We start from the raw sequence: 16,627 nt of genomic DNA on the forward strand, positions 1-16,627 counted from the left end.
TTCTAGACTAGGAAATCTGTTTATTTTATTTGCATTTATTTGGTACACACATTGCAGTAAATTGAATTACGTACAGTATATCCATAATAATAATGATGCTTTTTTTAATGTATAAAATGCACCTTGTCGCTCCCTTTTAGCAGAATAGGAGTCATGTAACCATTTTAGTGGATTGGGTAAGGTCAGGATGTATACTTCAAGGTCTACTGTGTGAGTTCATCCACTTGTTCCTTCAGTTTCTGCCAGCCTTTCCTAAAAAAGTTCCTGTGGAAGGGGGAAAAATCACATTTTAAATTCTAGTAGAGAGCATATGTAAATAGAATGCATGTAGTAATATTAATGCATTTATTCTTTATGTATGTGTGAACAAGTACATACGTGGTGGCGACTGCAAACTCGCTCTGGTGGAACTTCTCGAGGGCTGTCTTGGTCTTCTCGGCAATGGTTCTGCCAAACTCAGATAACCGATCGCCAGCCTTGGCAAGGTGGTCCTCCATTGTCGTATCCTGAGCCTCTGTGCGTGTGTAAAAAATCACCCCAAAGAGTTAGGTGAAATGAGCTAGAAATTCCAGGTGGGTTCCATGAACGCAACACTCACCAGAGTGTGCGACCAGAGCCAGCAGGAGCACGGCTACTGCAAGGTAAAGTCTCATCTTGACTGAAACAGAAATAAACAAGAAATGCGCACGTTGCATGTCTTGAAAAGCACATTTGAAAATTAAAACAACAACTAAATAAAAATAAAGTAGTAGTAAACATTAAGTGAGAAAAAATGTGCACACTTTGTTTACATGCAAGAAAAAAATGTTTTATTTGCATTAAGGGCTATAAAATGGTAAATACCTGCTGTTGCTGTTGTTGTTCTCAAGGACGACTGTGTGTGTGTGTGTGTGTGTGTGTGTGGGGGGGTGTGTGTGTGCGTGTGTGTGTGTCTCCTTATAAGCATGCTGGCTTGCAGCACTGTGACGTAATCACCTTGAGGTGTAGCTGCCCCCTTTTATTGACCCCTTGCCACATTATTAGAAATGTTTGTCTTTACAAGGAATATAAAGAGGAGAGGTGCTGTTTTCACAATGTTTATTACTGTGGTTGTAGTGTGCATCATAATGACAGCTTTTTCCAATATTTTTGTGTCATTGTTTAGCCAAACAAAAGGGGCTAAGTATTTTTTTTAAGTGTACGTGATGGAGTGGCTGGTCAGTAGAGTGCACAGTTGTGGCCAAAATCCTCATAATTCTTTTATTTATCAGTATAATAACATAAAGATTAAATGGTGAATAGATGTTCGGTAATTCAGCTTCTCTGCATTTTATTGTATTAAAAGTGAGCATTTTGTTTGTGGAGGGAAATTCTTGATGCAGGCCTTTTACGCATGGACCTGATGTGTCTGGTCAGTACAATGTAGAGTCATGGCCAGAAATAGAGCTATTTTTTTATTTGACCAAAATGTAATATTTGTTTAAAAAAATAGAAAAATAAAATAACATTATTGCCCTGCGATTGGCTGGCGACCAGTCCAGGGTGTACCCCACCTGTCGCCCGAAGTCAGCTGGGATAGGCTCCAGCATGCCCCCGTGACCCTAAAGAGGAGAAGCGGTATAGAAAATGGATGGATGGATGGAAAATAACATTATTTGCAAATAACCTCCCAGGAAAACAGTGGCAGAGCCAGAAATGTTTCATTGGGGTGGCCAAGGTGAGACCATTACTCACATAGGGGTGGCAATAAGTAAATACCTAAAATGTTGATATGGCCAGTGGGGTGGCTGGAGAGTGACCAGGGGTGGCCACGGCCACCACTGGCCAGCACGTAACTCCACCACTGCAGGAAAATGTGTAGTCCCTGACAGCGAATATACAGTTTCCTCAAGACCTGAGACTGCAACCAGCATAACAATAACAATGATGTTTATTAATAAGTGGGCTGAGATGACCCACTTCACTGCTCATTACATAATAATCAATTGAAATGATCTTCTTGGGTGCTTTGCTTTGGACCTGATGTGTTGGCCAAGGATGGACTTGTAAGCTCCCAGTGTCTGATCTAATTTTATTGTACTTTATTATATACATTTTGTATGTCTTTATTTCTTTTTATTTCTTTTATTTTACAGCACAGCATAGCTGCGTGGCAATACACATTTCCTCAAAGGATTAGAGTTTAGCCATCACAATGATCGTGACTGATAAGATGCAATGAGGAGAATCTCCGATGCTACTTTGGACCTCCTAAAGTGTTGGCATAGCTAACGTGCACACCTAATCAGTCTTTTGGTTTGAGATTGCATAAAGTGTCTGAAGCATGTCCTCCATGCCGTTGATGATTTAATTTCATTTAATTTGTTTTTTTGTTGTTCATCTTTACTTTTCACACACTTGCCAAAGCCTGTAGATATTTTATTTTGGTGCATTTATTGGCACGCAAGTGGACTGGATTGCCTCACTTTTTGTGTCTGTGACATGACAGACGTTCCTCTTTTCCTAAAAGGGAATTAAGCCAGACCAAGCTTGTTGAGTTGAGGCAATCTGACCTGTGTTAACCTCCTCTTTGCAACTGTGATGTGGGGCTGGAGCCAGGAAGTCTGTCTGTCTGTTGCTCTTTAACACATTTGCTTTCACACCAGCAACGACTTCAAATCACCTCTTTTGTTGCTGATGAGGATGTTTGAGCTTTTTGTTGCAGGAAAGGCCACAGTTGAGGTCTCAACGAGTTAATCTCCATCTCCTTTGTGGTCAGATTGGTGTAGGTGCATGAGCTGGTGCTTGCGTGCGTGTAAATTCCCTCTTGAATAATTGCAGGTGGCATGAAAGTGCACGTTCCGGAATAACAAGCTTACAAAAATTGTGTTTTTGTGTTTGGGTCAAGAGCCCAGCAGTGATAGATGGGGGGGGGACAGGATGGAGGTTTTTTAATCTCCGCAGGTTCTTTATTTTTTTGGAGGGGTTACTTGCAGTCATGCAGGCTCGCGAGCACCTGTTAATTTGCCAGCACTTTTTCAAAGAACAAATTATTATTACAGTGCAGATGGAGCAGGCATGCTGAGCGAGCGCTCTGTGGTTTTGATGCACAATTTTGCGCAATAACTGAAAGTTTTACTCTTTTTCACTTCACCTACAGTGCACTCTGACACACACACACACACACACACACACGCAGGCTTGTTGTTTGCATCATAAAGTTGTTTTTGTGGAACCGAAACAGCTCAAATCAATAGAAGCTTTGTTTAAAAAAAACACTGCCAATTAATACACGCACTCACGCAACACTTTATTACCTCAATAATCCAATGAGATTCAATACAAGAGATGTATTTTATTTATTTTTATTTTTTATTTTATTTTATACATGCACTCACCCTATACTTTATTGCTGCAACAGTCCAAAGAGATCCAATACAAAAGCTTCATTTAATTTAATTTAATTTTGTTTTATTATCTACACTTTATTACCTATTTATATTATTTCATTTCATTTTATGTGTGCTGTATTGCATACAACCAACTACTGCAATGGGGAAAATATATATATTTCTCTTCAGAGATGAACGTGACTATGATAACAGTAATAAAAAAGTAAACATATATAATTTATTAGAATGTTTTCAATTATTTTCTAAACCAACTGTAACAAAATGGAGCATTGCAGAGTTCCCTTTCTGCAGATGTCATTGTTTGCATTGCTCTCCAAGGAAGATGCGTTGCCTGAAGAAAGAAAATACAGCTGTCAGTGCAGCATGGATTGGAGAGCAGAGGTCAGAGGTCAGCAGACTGGGCAGCTGGGGGTGAATGGCGCCTCCTGCAGGCTTCTGCTCTGCACTGCACTTCATCAAAGTCTTGTATGATTCCTAAGTCAGACTTTTATGTGATCATTTCAAAAGTAATAATTTTACGAAGTGATTTCTACATTTTATTGTCCACATGTAACATTGGAACGCGAAAAGTGATTTTTGTTAAATGATGAATGTCCCACCAGGTCCAGCAGATGGTGCTATAGTTAAAGTAAAAGGTCTCTTTGGATTATTATTACCGTTATCATTGAAGCAAATCAAAGCATATAAAAACAAGTGCTTTGTAGCAAAATCAACATAAAAATCCACAATTAATTTCAAGGATACTGAAATGAGTAGCATTTAAACCAATGTAACACTAAACTATACAGGAAAAATGCTGCTTGTTCTCATTTTTATTATTGATTGCTTGATTTTACAGTCAATCAAAATGATTCAACCCTCTATTGTAAAGTCCAATTCTTTGCATATTTAAATTGACGAGTAATTTCCAGTGCACCTGCCTATTAAATAGGACAGCAGTGATTTTCATGTGAAAATCAGGCCGTAGAAATATCTTATAGTCCTGATCATTATTGTTCTTGTTACCACAACCACTCGGCGGACTCTGAGCACAGGGGAAAAAGCAGGTACGTTTGCACAATCGCTGCATCACAGTATTGTCCAAATACTTGGATGATCGGAAATTGAGACCGGGCTCAGAATGTTCCTGAAGATCAGCTTTCCGAGCAGGTCCCAACTGGTCTATGAACAAAAGAGCAGATAGGAGGAGGTGATGTAATATTTAAAAAGACTTTTTCTTCCACCCAGGCTGTCAGCAACAATGCGATGCAGTGTGGTGGAGTGCCATCATTATATATTTGAAGTTATTGTATAATATTTACATGATATTCTTCAAATGTCTCTCGTGTTCCCTCGGCTGTGTGTTCATTTCCGATACTGTCTTAATCCTTGAAGAGACATCTTGAGGACATTTTGTGCAATATTTTTTTTGTTATTATTATCAAGCCGTTTTGGCTGTGTTGATTGAATATCAGATGCATTTGCTATTTTTAAACATTAAACTTCTGTTCCAAAATTAGCCTAAAACGGCAATGCTACACAAAAAGCTGCACCTTGAAAATGTTCCATTGAAAACCATTGTAAATGGCATCTTTGATCCCACGTTTATCATCCAATCCACTTTATTTATACAGCACATTTTATAAACACTGTTTCCAAAGTGCTGCACAGACTATTCAAACCATAAATAATAAGTACAAGTACAAATTACTACAGTCAAAATTAAAAGAGGTAATAAAAAAAAGAAACTTAAAAGTAAAATATTTTTTAAAGTATTTAAAAAACAGAAGTAAAAACGATAAAAGGAATAAATACAAGAAGTAGGTAAAAAAAATAAAACAAAATAAAAAACTAAAATAAATAAAACCATTTAAAACTAAAAAAAGAATAAAAGACACAGAGGACCACGCGACTCACACTGAGTTAAAAGCCAGAGAATAAAAGTGGATTTGATCACAACATAAACTAATGCAATGCTTTCATGGGAACTCATTCAATCCCAGCCTTTTTCAATGCAAACGACACTCCATGCTCTCTCACTTCCTCCTTGCTCTCACTTGAAACTGCATGAAACGTTACCGCTTTTATTGTGCACTCGCGTCATCACCTCTTTTTGTCTTTATTTGGTAAATATGCCTTTGGAATTGAATGAGATAAGATTTCAGTTTGGACAACTGGCTTTCAATTGTAAATGTTTACATACAAGGCAAAAGATGTACTCTATGTGTGCGATGTATGCATTTGTGTTTTTAGTTTTTACTTAATTAAAAATACTGGCCTTTAAAACGTTAAAACCAAAATATAATTCATGTTTGATATTCAACCTGAAATAGTTTTAACAAGACAAGCAAAAATGGTCAACTTATGGTTTGGTTTTGTGTCCTAAAATGACTTTTGGTTTCATGTTTTGGGGCTTTTTGTTGTAGGTCTCGTATAGAGCCGACCCTACCCAATGAGGTGAAATTTTATCTTGCACCCCCCTCCATCAGCGTTTACATATGCTTACAAAAGACACTGAATGGTATTGTTCTTACATTTGTCTTTCATTTGTAAGATATTACAAATTTACGAAATACAAATAAATACCAAAAAATCTGAAATACATGATTAACTACATGTCAACCGCTGACAGGCGACAGAGCTGACTCCCGGTTCCTGTTTCCATGTGTTAATAAGCGCTAACAAGGATGTTTTGTATTTATTTATATGCATTTTGCAATTCTTTTCGGCATGTAAAACTATACTTGTAAAGCTATACAAACATGTTTTATGTTCACATTTTTGGCTTTCTTGAACATTTAATTGGATTTATGTTAATTTCTTATGGGAAAAGTCAAACCTTCTGGAGGAGATTAATGAAGCTGACCAATGTTCCACTGTAATAATACTATAATGGATATGGTTTCTTTCCCTCGATGTTTGCTGCCCCCTAGCGGCCACAGCAACCTTAGCCTCCTCCAGTACGTTGTTGCCTAACGGGGTCTATGTTTTTGAAATAAAAGGTGTATTTTGCCAACCCTTCTGAACGAAGATTGAGTGGAGATGAATTGCAGTGTGGCTATGTAGGTGTGGAGCTTATCTACATAAAAAACAAGGAAAGGAGTAGAGTTTTGTGTTTTTTGGTTTCTTTATTCACTTTTATTCACCCTAGACAGCAGCATGGTGGATAAAGCTACATGCTAACAAGCAAATAGTGGCAGATGACAGCATGACTCAGAAAGCACCACCACGGTTTTAAAAAAAGTGTTTGAAATGAAGGACTTGCATTTTGGGTGCATTGATGGTGGGTTCGCCATGTTTGGCCCACTGCGTTCATGTATTTACAACAAAGTGTAGAAAATAGGAAGTGATGACGTGTCAAGATTAGTAAGAGAGCAAAGCTGTAAGTGAAGGCTAGATCAGTAACTCTCAACTTCCTCCTTTCCAGGGTTCTGAGATATCACAGACCCTCTCGAAGTCTCTTTTTAAATAGTGGTGGTCTCCTTGACCTTCTCAATCATGGTGTCGAACTTCTGGCGAATCTGAGTGGCGAGCGGGGAGAAGAGCTCGGTCAGCTCGTCGATCTTGCCCTCCAGGGAGGTGCGCAGCTCCTCGGCGGTGGCCTCCAGCTGGGTCCTGAGACCCTCGGCTTGGCTCTCCAGCTGCTGGCCCAGACCCACGGCCTGGCTCTGCAGCATGGTGGAAATGTCGCTCAGCTTTTGGGAGGCAGTGTCGCCGGCCTGCTGGACGTAGGGCTCCACCTTCTGCCTGACAGTATCCAGGTTCTGGGAGGTGCGGGACTGGATCTCGCCCAGGTAGGTGGCCACGATGCTGTTTTGATAGATGGTTAGCTTTCACATTGAGCAGAAGCGTTCATCTTTGAAAAGCTGAAATCCATCTTACTTGCGGATGTCTTCAGTGTCCTTGTTGAGGCGCTTTCTCAGCTTGTGGGTGTAGGAGCTGATGCGGCCGCGCACGTCGCCGGAGTTCTGCTCCACCATGGACTTCAGCTCACCCAGGTACTCGGTACTGCGCTCCTTGGCGTCCAGCATGTCCTTCTGCAGCCTGTTGGCCAGCAGCTGCAGGTCGGTGGTCAACTGACCTGTGGAGGCGGTGGCATAGGGGCCCAGCTTGGCCTGGATGTCGTCTTTGTACGCTACCAGCTCGGACATGGTGTCGGTGATCAGGGTGCTGCGGGTAGAAGAAAAGTGAGAAGGTACATCTACAATGTATCCTGCCTGGCATCCTCATGCGCTGCAGGTACCACTGGTGCTACTCCAGCTAAATATTTCAATACAATTATATTAGAGACATATGAAATCATTATTATAGTAATACTGTAGGAAGAATAAATAAGTCATTATAATAATAATAATAACAAAATAAATAATAATGAAATTACAGTATTTTACCTGCAACTAGAAGCCCTAAATATTTAAATATAATTATATTAGATACATATGAAATAATTACTATAATAATAAAAATAAATAATAACATAATTCTACCTGAGTAGAATCATAAATATTTAAATACAATTGTATTAGAGAAAAATAAAACAATTACTTTAATAACAATAATAAAAAATAATTTTGTCAATAATAAAATTTGTCAATAATATATTCATATTCATTTAATATGTTATTTATTATTATTATTATTAAAAAGAATAATAAAACAATTCTACATGGAAGTAGAAGGCATAAATATTACAATACAATAATACATGAAATATTAAAGACATTAAATAAATACTATAATATTGATAATAAATAAAAAATAAATGATTTAAAAAAACAAAAATAACAATGATAAAATAAACCTGCCAGTCAAAGCCACATATTTTAGGCTAAACTGCAATGGAAAGTGTAGTGTAGTGTAGTGTAGTGTAGTGTAGTGTAGTGTAGTGTAGTGTAGTGGGACCAAGCAGGGTATTTTTTAGGTGGTGCCTGCAATGCGCTCTCAGACTTTTTCAGGTTGAAGGCAGGAAGTAGGACCCAAACTTTGTAAAATATGTTTGGACATAAAGAAACATTAAGGACGGCTGAGGACATCAATATGATAGCCAACATTTAACTTTGATAACAACAAACCAGTCAAAGTTTCTATCCATTTTGGGTCCTTGACCCTAAGTTTGGGAAGGCCTGCTTGAACACACCACTGATAGTGCTATCAGTGACTCTCAATACTAGTTAACCAAGTAGTTAGTCTACTGTTATGACTGCTATTTTACAATATGTTTGTTACTGTGTGTTAGTCAGATGGACTTACTCAAGCTCTCTGTTGAGCTGAGAGGTCTTGATGGTCTGCACCACGCCATCGGCCTTCTGGTTCAGCTCAGAGACGTACTGCCAGAAGCGCTCCACACCCTCCTCCCAGTTCCTTGGGGTGGCATCGGCCTGGCGCACCACACGGGCGTTGCAGCCTGTGATGGGCCACCGTAGATATATGTGTTAGATATGTGTTGATGTAGCATGTGTTTATTTCCACATGTAACAAACATACCAGTGATGACTGCCAGGGCGAGGACGAGAGCTACGGCCTTCATGGTTGTTGCAGACACGAACACCTGGGAAGAAATCAACAGATGAATAACTACTTCTTCTTTTTTCCATATCGTTTCCTCCTCATCTTACCTGAAGTGATAGAAGTTTCTCCGTGTTCCCCCAACAGTGGCTCCCACCTTTTATAGGCTCGCTGAGGCAGGGGAGGGGTTGCCATGAGGGGGGCGTGGCTAGTTATCGTTGCATCCTGCTGCCTTCTCTCCTTTCCTTCCAAGCATGTTTATGCACTGTCTGCGTGGACAAAGAAGGTTAAAGGTTGCACGTACGGTGCGGGGTAAAGAAAAATGACAACTTAAGATATAAAATTAAGACACGCTCGTCAATCAGGCATTTTTGCAAAGTAGCAATTCACAATATAAAGTACTTTCTCTTTTTTTAAAAATGACCTGAAAAATGAAGACTTGTAGCAATATTATGATGCGTAATAAAATAATATAAATGAAAACAGGAACAAAAAAGCATGTATAAAAACATACAGTTCAATGAATGAAACATGAAACATTTTCACAGTATAATTCACAGTATAGTTATCCAACATAACATTAATAATTATGGACAAAATAATTACTTAAAAATTTAGCTCAAATTGGAGATACAACTACTAGGGGCACACTGAGCAGAAAGAAATGATAAAATCAATACTTTTTGTATTATGTGTATTATATTTCTGTATATGTCATAAAACAGCTTATAATTAAAAAAAATGGAACAAAACAAAGCATGAATTAAAAAAAGTGCACACAAAGATATCTGTTCAAACTGTGAATCAAAGAAAATGCAACATGAAACATTTTACATTATTTAATTCAAAATGATAAATAATAGTAATAATAATACATAATATTAATATAACCATCATCATCGTCTACAAAAATTTATACCAAATTGGGAATAAATGTATTTGTAGTACCTAATTAAAAATAAATAAATACAAATGGGAGCAGAAGTGGAATTAAAATGTCTATATGTATGTATAGAAATATATTTATTAGAGGTGGGAATCTCTGGCCACATCACGATTCGATGCAGTTACGATTCAGAGGCTTGCATGCGATGATAAAACGATTATCACTGCGTCTCCAAGCATCTTTTTTTGTGATAAACACTTTTTTCATATTCCTTATTTTTTTTTCACTATTTAATTTCTTTTTTACTCACAGTGTACTACTAAAACAAAGCATATTTGCAATGATCCACAATTCAAATAAACATGAAACAGATGAATTTACTTCCATTATCTTTTAATAATTGGAAGGTGAATTGGAAGGTCTACCAACATATTTCCCATTGCACAGAACCAACAGGAAAAGTAAAGCGCACCAGTAGCAGCATGTATAAAATGAACAAACTTAGGCATATTCTGAGTAACCAACACAAAAAATCTGCCGTTATTCACAAATAAATAGTAGACTTCTGAATACAAACTAAAATCCTGAGCATAGAATCTCTGACAAAATAATCTTTTTGCCGTATAGCAAAGTCAAAAACAGCTTTCATACAAAATATAGATTTCTGTACCAGCGGCTCTCAGACAAGAATAATGCTTGCAGACGTCAGTTTATTATGAATAACCAAAAAAGCTAGGCTGCCGTTATTCACAAATAGTGTCAGTGAAATAACGTTCCGATGGAACGTTGTATCTGGGTTCCAAAGTGCGCCATAAATCATGAAAGCCCTGCTTCTCAACAACCAAATACGGACCCAAATCCTTCACAATAAAGGTTGCAACTGACTTTGTCATTCGCGTCGCCTTTTCCGAGTTGGGTGGAAAATTAGTTATCACCTGCTCGATGGTTCTCTGGTTGGCAGCAACCTCAGCTGGTTGTTTTTCCTCCTGGTTCGGGTGGAAATGTGCTATGTGGTTTCTCATATTTGTGGTGTTCCCAAAATATTTGAAGCTTGTGTGACAAAGCTTGCATATTGTCTGTGAAAGCCAAATACGTGAAAGCCAAAGTGCTTCCAGACTCGCTTTAAATCCAGCAGGTGCAGGTCGGAGTTCACGCTCAGCCATTCCGGTAGCGTCTTCCACTTAGGTCTTTTTGTTCTGTTTTTTTTTTTTTTGTTCCGTCAGCATTGATTTTTGACGTTTATGAATCGATAATAATCGTCAACGTCCGCATCATGGTGCATCTAATTATACAGTATATGTAATTATGATATAATTATATATTATGTATAATTATTAATGAAAGAAAATGTATCTACACTAATGTGAATCTAATTAAAAAATGGGTCCAAGATGCAATTGCAAAAGTAGTAAGAAGGCACATGCTTTACTACTAAAGCACTCTTTTTTTTTTAGTTTATGTACCTCATATTATATTGTATAATGGTAATTGTTGCCTTAATGTTGCAAGTATGTTTTAATGCATGTATTTTTGTTCATGTATCTCGCTGTTAAACACAATATTGGGCTTAATGCAGCTTCTTTTCTATCCTTCAGCAGGCAGAGGACTCCCCCGATGCCAAAAGGCCACTTGGAGCTCCGCGGGTGTTAAATCTCCCCAACATTTGATCATCAGCATCACTAAAACAAGTACCGTAAGTGTTTTCATGTGAATAGGAACACTCGTAACAGCAGGATGTCAAGTCTTGGCTTTTTTTCAAATGTAAATGTTGCCGTCGACACTTCGGCTCTTTGGCCCAGACGCGCACCTCCCTCCCCCGGAGAGCACTTTGGGGTTTTAGGCACCAAAGAGCACGTTCTGTATTGAAGTAGCACTACACAGTAACTTGGAACACACGGGAAGGAAGTATTGGCCCAGTATAGTTTGACTTGACGGACGTTTACACAGCTGAACTGAGATGATCAAACTACACTAAATAACCATTTCTAAAAAATGTTCAATATTGCTGTGTGTCATCGCCGCTGAGAACCTTAAAATAGTTGGGTACATCATGACTGTTAAAATGGTACTGTTGCAAAGTCGCTTACTTTATTTTGTTTTCACATATGCAATGCTTTTGTTCACTTCCTGTATTGCAAATGCGCTCCTGCTGCTTTGAAATACGTCGGAAAATGGCAAGGTAGCATCATAATGTGGTAAAAAAGTTCACCACAACTACTTCATATGAGAATTATGATCAATGTTAAGTATAAAATAGGCATAACACAACATAGTAGGATGCCGTACGGTAAATGAACTCACGAGAATGAAGCGTTAATAAAAAGTGTAGCGGTGATCAGACATCGCATTGACCAATAAAATAGACAGGACAGGACAGGACATAGTTGGACATCACTTTGTTAAAGTGTGCTTTTTTTGCAAACATTTACATTTAATTTATTTTGATTACATTTTATTCCGAGCTACAGTTCAGGTGTGTGTCATGTGTGTCATGTGTCGTCATGTGTCGTCATGTGTGTCATGTGTGTCATGTGTCTATGTGTCGCGGTCCTTGCCCTTTGAGACTTTGAGATGTTTCTGAACAGGAGCAAAGATTAGTTGAGTTGGTACTCAGTGTGAGGCGTGATAAGACGTGATAAGCTGCTGTAGTGCTCAGGGCGGGGGTCGACCACTGTTACGTCAAACTCCACACACGCCCCCAGTTGCAGTTGTTGTATTGTACTGACTAACTGACTTGTACGTATTTCTCTACATCGGTGGGCTCGATAGCGTGTGTTGTTTTGATCCTGCAGAGGAAATGAAAGTGTCTTTCACAACGCCGACGTGCGGACAAATGGGGAAGGGAGGGGGTGCTGGGAAGTGAGAGAGTCATGACAGTAAAATGTCTGACGAAGTTAAATTGGGACAAAAACAAAGCATGTCAGGAGGGAGCGTGTGCAAAGGCTCGCCTGAGCTAGCGTGTTTTTTGTTGATAGAACGCTGGATGACGTTAGCCTCACCGTCCGTGGTGGGTTTTAGGACGAGTCAGCGAGGTTATTGCCGTTTAAAAGTTCTTCAGTCCTCTGAGTCACAGATTCCATCTTGTCTGTCATTTGAAATCTCAGCTAGATTTGTGTCACTGCTTCTGCCAAGTTAACCACGGTTCAATGAAACGAAAATACACCCTTTAAAGCTGGAGAAGGAACGGCTTGTGCTTGGTTTTTGGTTTTCAGCATTTCTATTGTTGTGCAAGTGTAAAAACGAGTTAACCACCTTAAAATGTAAAAAAAAAATTAATAACACGCCCCCTTGACGCTGGCGTGTTTGTGCTTTAAATGCGCTTATAGGCCCCTCCTTCATTTAAAATAAAGTGACGTGAAATCAATTCAAAGAAAAAGCAAAATGCATACAGTCATACAGCCACCCTCCCCAACCAAGAACACACAATTCCCCCCAAAAAACAACCCTCCCGAGTAGATAATGGGCATCAATGATGTCATGACAGGAAGACGCGTGTCACATGTCAACGCTATGCTGCTCAAAGTATTATTTTTCCCACAGGATGTAATGGATGCACAAAGTCAGTAGCAGTTATTTTATTTTTAACTCATTCAATACCAAAGACGTATTTATACTTGGTTTTTGGGTTTTTTTGCACGAGAGGCAAAAAGAGACGATGACTCAACTGCACACTGGTAGATGTCACTTGTAGAGCGGTTTTAAGCCATTAAAAACAGCCACAAGATGGCAGAGGTGCATTTGATAAGAGCTGGGCGTTTGAATTTGAATGGAAAAAACATACATGACAGCAAGGAGGAAGAGGAAGAGCATGGAGGAGTGTAGCGTGCAGAAGGTTACGCATTGTAGGGAAATTTTAACGCACGTACACACACACACACACACACACACGCAGTTCAGTTGAACAAATGTGAAAATTGTAAATAGTTCATGGAGTTATATTTGCAAATAATTGTTCTTTTGATGTAAACAACACCTTTTTGTGTTGTTTATGTTTTAGTATAGTCGTTTATATATTTGAGCGCTCACAAAAGCAAAATATTTGTGTCAAAGTGAAAGTTATACTTGAAATGTATCTTTTTTAGATCCTTTTTTAGTCAGCAACTGATATTTTCCTGAAACTTACCTATGTTCTACTGCTGATTACTAAACGATGGAAAAAGGTAGAAACAAACTTTCTTTCTTGGTAGGTTCCACGTTTATAGAACCATAGAACACAGCATTCTGTGTGCCTTGGAAGATCAGTGAAAATCGTCTAAAATGGCCGGTAATGAAGGGGTTGTCTTTTGAAAAACGTCTGGGATTGAATGAGTTAATTGTACCTGCATGGCAGGAAGGGGTCTTTCTGTTTCTTTGATTATCATCACAGTTTTCCTTCGGTTGTTGCTGGACCAGCCAGGACACCTCGCATAATGTTGTGGGCGTTAGGTAATTGTTGAGATATTTTTTTTTGTACAGACTTCAAACTGTCAGGGAGATGCTGCAGCTTGGATACACTCTGTACAGTAGAACGTTTATTTTCCTCTTGCTCGCTGGGATAATGTTGTTCCGAAAGCAGCTGGAGGCGGGACAGAGGAATGTTGTTTGCCGCTGTGTAGCGCAGTGTGGGAGCAATCAGCCACGCCAGCCAGGCAGCAGGGATTGGTGGCACAAAATAGACCCAAGAAAGGTGCAAACAGGATGTGTTCATCAACGTTCCGCACGGGAAGAACATGTCCTGTCCAGTCCTTCAAGATGTGGCAAGACTCCTGCTCCGACACAACAAAACCTCAGCTTTTTTTTTTTTTTTTTTAGTTTGTGCTTAAAGGAACTTGTCAGCATGCAACAAATAGGAACAGGAACATTTACCAGTATTCTTTGCTCACTAGGTGGCAGTCATGAGTACAGTCTTCTTTGAGTCGCTGTCCACAGAAAAACATGAGCAAAAAAAGGACTATCATAAAATTCCGAATGTAAAGGTTGTAAAAATGGGAATTTCTACAAAACTGTCAGAAAGGTTGCACAAAAACATGCAATTTCAGCAAATCGTTTAAAACTTTAGCACAGGGGCGTCCAAAATTCAAAACATTTTACAAGAAAACTACAAAAGAGAAACAAAAATGGAAAAATCTGCAGTAATTCCAATAAAGTCAAAATATTTAGAGAAAAAAGTGTAGAGGAAGTTTAGAGGAAAAAGTTGTAATTTTAAGAAAGTAAATAAAGTCCTAATATTACGAAGAACAAAAATGTCATTTTAGTAGCATAAAGTTGAAATATTAAAGAAAAAAAATATTTTTTTTTAAGTCGTGATATTATGAGAAGCAAAACAACATTAATGTTGTAACTTTGTCGAAAATTAGGCTGCAGAAAAAAAAATTCATATTGTAACCAGAATATAATGAAAATATTATGGGAATGAAGTCATAACAAGAAAAAACAACAGAAATGGGGGAAAAAAGCTGTCATTTTCCAAGAATAAAGTCAAATTTTAGAGAATAAACAAATAAACCAGCGTGTAACCCACCTCTTGCCTGAAAACAGCTTGGATAGGCTCCAGCATACCCCCACCACCCTCACGAGGACAAGCGGTATAGAAAATGGATGGATGGATGGATGGATGGATGGATGGAAATTGTCCATAGGTATGAATGTGAGTGTGAATGGTTGTTTGTCTATATGTGCCCTGTGACTGGCTGGCGACAAGTCCAGGGTGTACCCCGCCTCTCGCCCGAAAACACCTGGGATAGGCTCCAGCATACCCAAGCAACCCTAGTGAAGCTAAGCGGTACAGAAAACGGATGGGTGGATCAACTTGTAATATTTTGAAGAAAAATGTCATTCTAGTAGCATAGCGTTGAAATGTTAAAGGGATAGTTGGGATTTTTTTTTATATTTTACTTGATGAGAAACAAAGCAAAATAAAGTTGCACATTTTTGGAAAATGAAGTTGGGCAAAAAGTTTTAATACTATGGTAATAAAGTAATACTAGTAATACTATGAACAGAAACTTTAGGAATATTATTTAAGAAGAAAATTGAAATATTACAACAGCAAAAATAGGAAAAAAAAAAAAGAGCAAAGACTGAAGTCATACCAATGATGGTAAAATGGTAAATGACCTCTCACTCGTACAGCGTTTTCCACCTCCAAGACACTGAAAGGGCTTTGCCACTGTTAGCACATTTCCTCCTGCTGACACAGCATCGCAGCAACTGGGGGTTCAGCATCTTGCCCAAGAATATACTTTTACAACGCCGACATGCAGGTTTTTCTTGAAATATATGTAAGTTGTAAGCATATCTACTTGTGTTGCTTTACAAAATATCTAAGTGGCCCTTGCATCCTTTCATTTTTCAGTACGTGGCCCTTGATGGCAAAAGAACTTGAACTTTGTTCAACTATTACAAAAGGATTGACTCTGCATGTTTTTGGCTTTTGTGTTAGCTGCTCAGTATCTAGTCACCACATGTCGCACATGGAAGGAAAATGGGGGGTTTGGTTCGTGTGTGGGGGGGTCTGCCAAGGATTGTTGGGCTTAAGTGGCCACGCTGTCAATACACTTGTAGTTTAACTGGAGGGTTTCTCCATTAACAAATGCCACCAAATAGATCACAATTTTTGTTTGTTATCAGGCTGCTTCCGAGATATTCTAATTCAGGAGTGGACCGTACCATTAACTCCGTTTGGCGTTTACTAACTAACCAACCAACACATAAAAAGACAACTTGTCACCATGCGGTTTTGTGCTTGGTGGGGGTCGGAAGTCACAAGTCAGATTGTTTTTTGAACACTTTATTTAAATAGCGATGGAAGACTGCTTGGTGGTCACAGACCTAAAACGGAGTACAAATGTAAATGTTTCCATGAACATTAGTAAATACTGATGAGCTAGTGTCACCCCCTGTTGAC

General features: G+C 38.7%; 2 protein-coding genes across 3 annotated transcripts; both read right to left on the reverse strand.

The window, feature by feature from the left end:
- Positions 1 to 954, reverse strand: apoc1 (apolipoprotein C-I). 2 transcript variants are annotated; one of them, XM_054782050.1, is made up of 4 exons: positions 844 to 954; positions 599 to 658; positions 379 to 514; positions 1 to 264 (listed from the first exon to the last, which is right to left on the reverse strand). In XM_054782050.1, exons 1-4 carry the CDS (start codon positions 944 to 946, stop codon positions 204 to 206), a joined length of 360 nt encoding a protein of 119 aa, XP_054638025.1. In that variant the 5' UTR covers positions 947 to 954; the 3' UTR covers positions 1 to 203. The 2 variants fall into 2 exon arrangements, with proteins under 2 accessions (XP_054638025.1, XP_054638024.1); XM_054782049.1 differs by having other exon boundaries at positions 599 to 697; positions 844 to 911.
- A 5,504-nt stretch (positions 955 to 6,458) lies between these two features.
- Positions 6,459 to 9,043, reverse strand: apoeb (apolipoprotein Eb). The gene is made up of 5 exons (XM_054781607.1): positions 8,966 to 9,043; positions 8,835 to 8,898; positions 8,601 to 8,754; positions 7,233 to 7,520; positions 6,459 to 7,160 (listed from the first exon to the last, which is right to left on the reverse strand). Exons 2-5 carry the CDS (start codon positions 8,875 to 8,877, stop codon positions 6,815 to 6,817), a joined length of 831 nt encoding a protein of 276 aa, XP_054637582.1. The 5' UTR covers positions 8,878 to 8,898; positions 8,966 to 9,043; the 3' UTR covers positions 6,459 to 6,814.
- Positions 9,044 to 16,627: the final 7,584 nt, after the last annotated feature.

Source organism: Dunckerocampus dactyliophorus, chromosome 7 (genome assembly GCF_027744805.1).
Source record: "Dunckerocampus dactyliophorus isolate RoL2022-P2 chromosome 7, RoL_Ddac_1.1, whole genome shotgun sequence".
Taxonomy (NCBI): Eukaryota; Metazoa; Chordata; class Actinopteri; order Syngnathiformes; family Syngnathidae; genus Dunckerocampus; species Dunckerocampus dactyliophorus.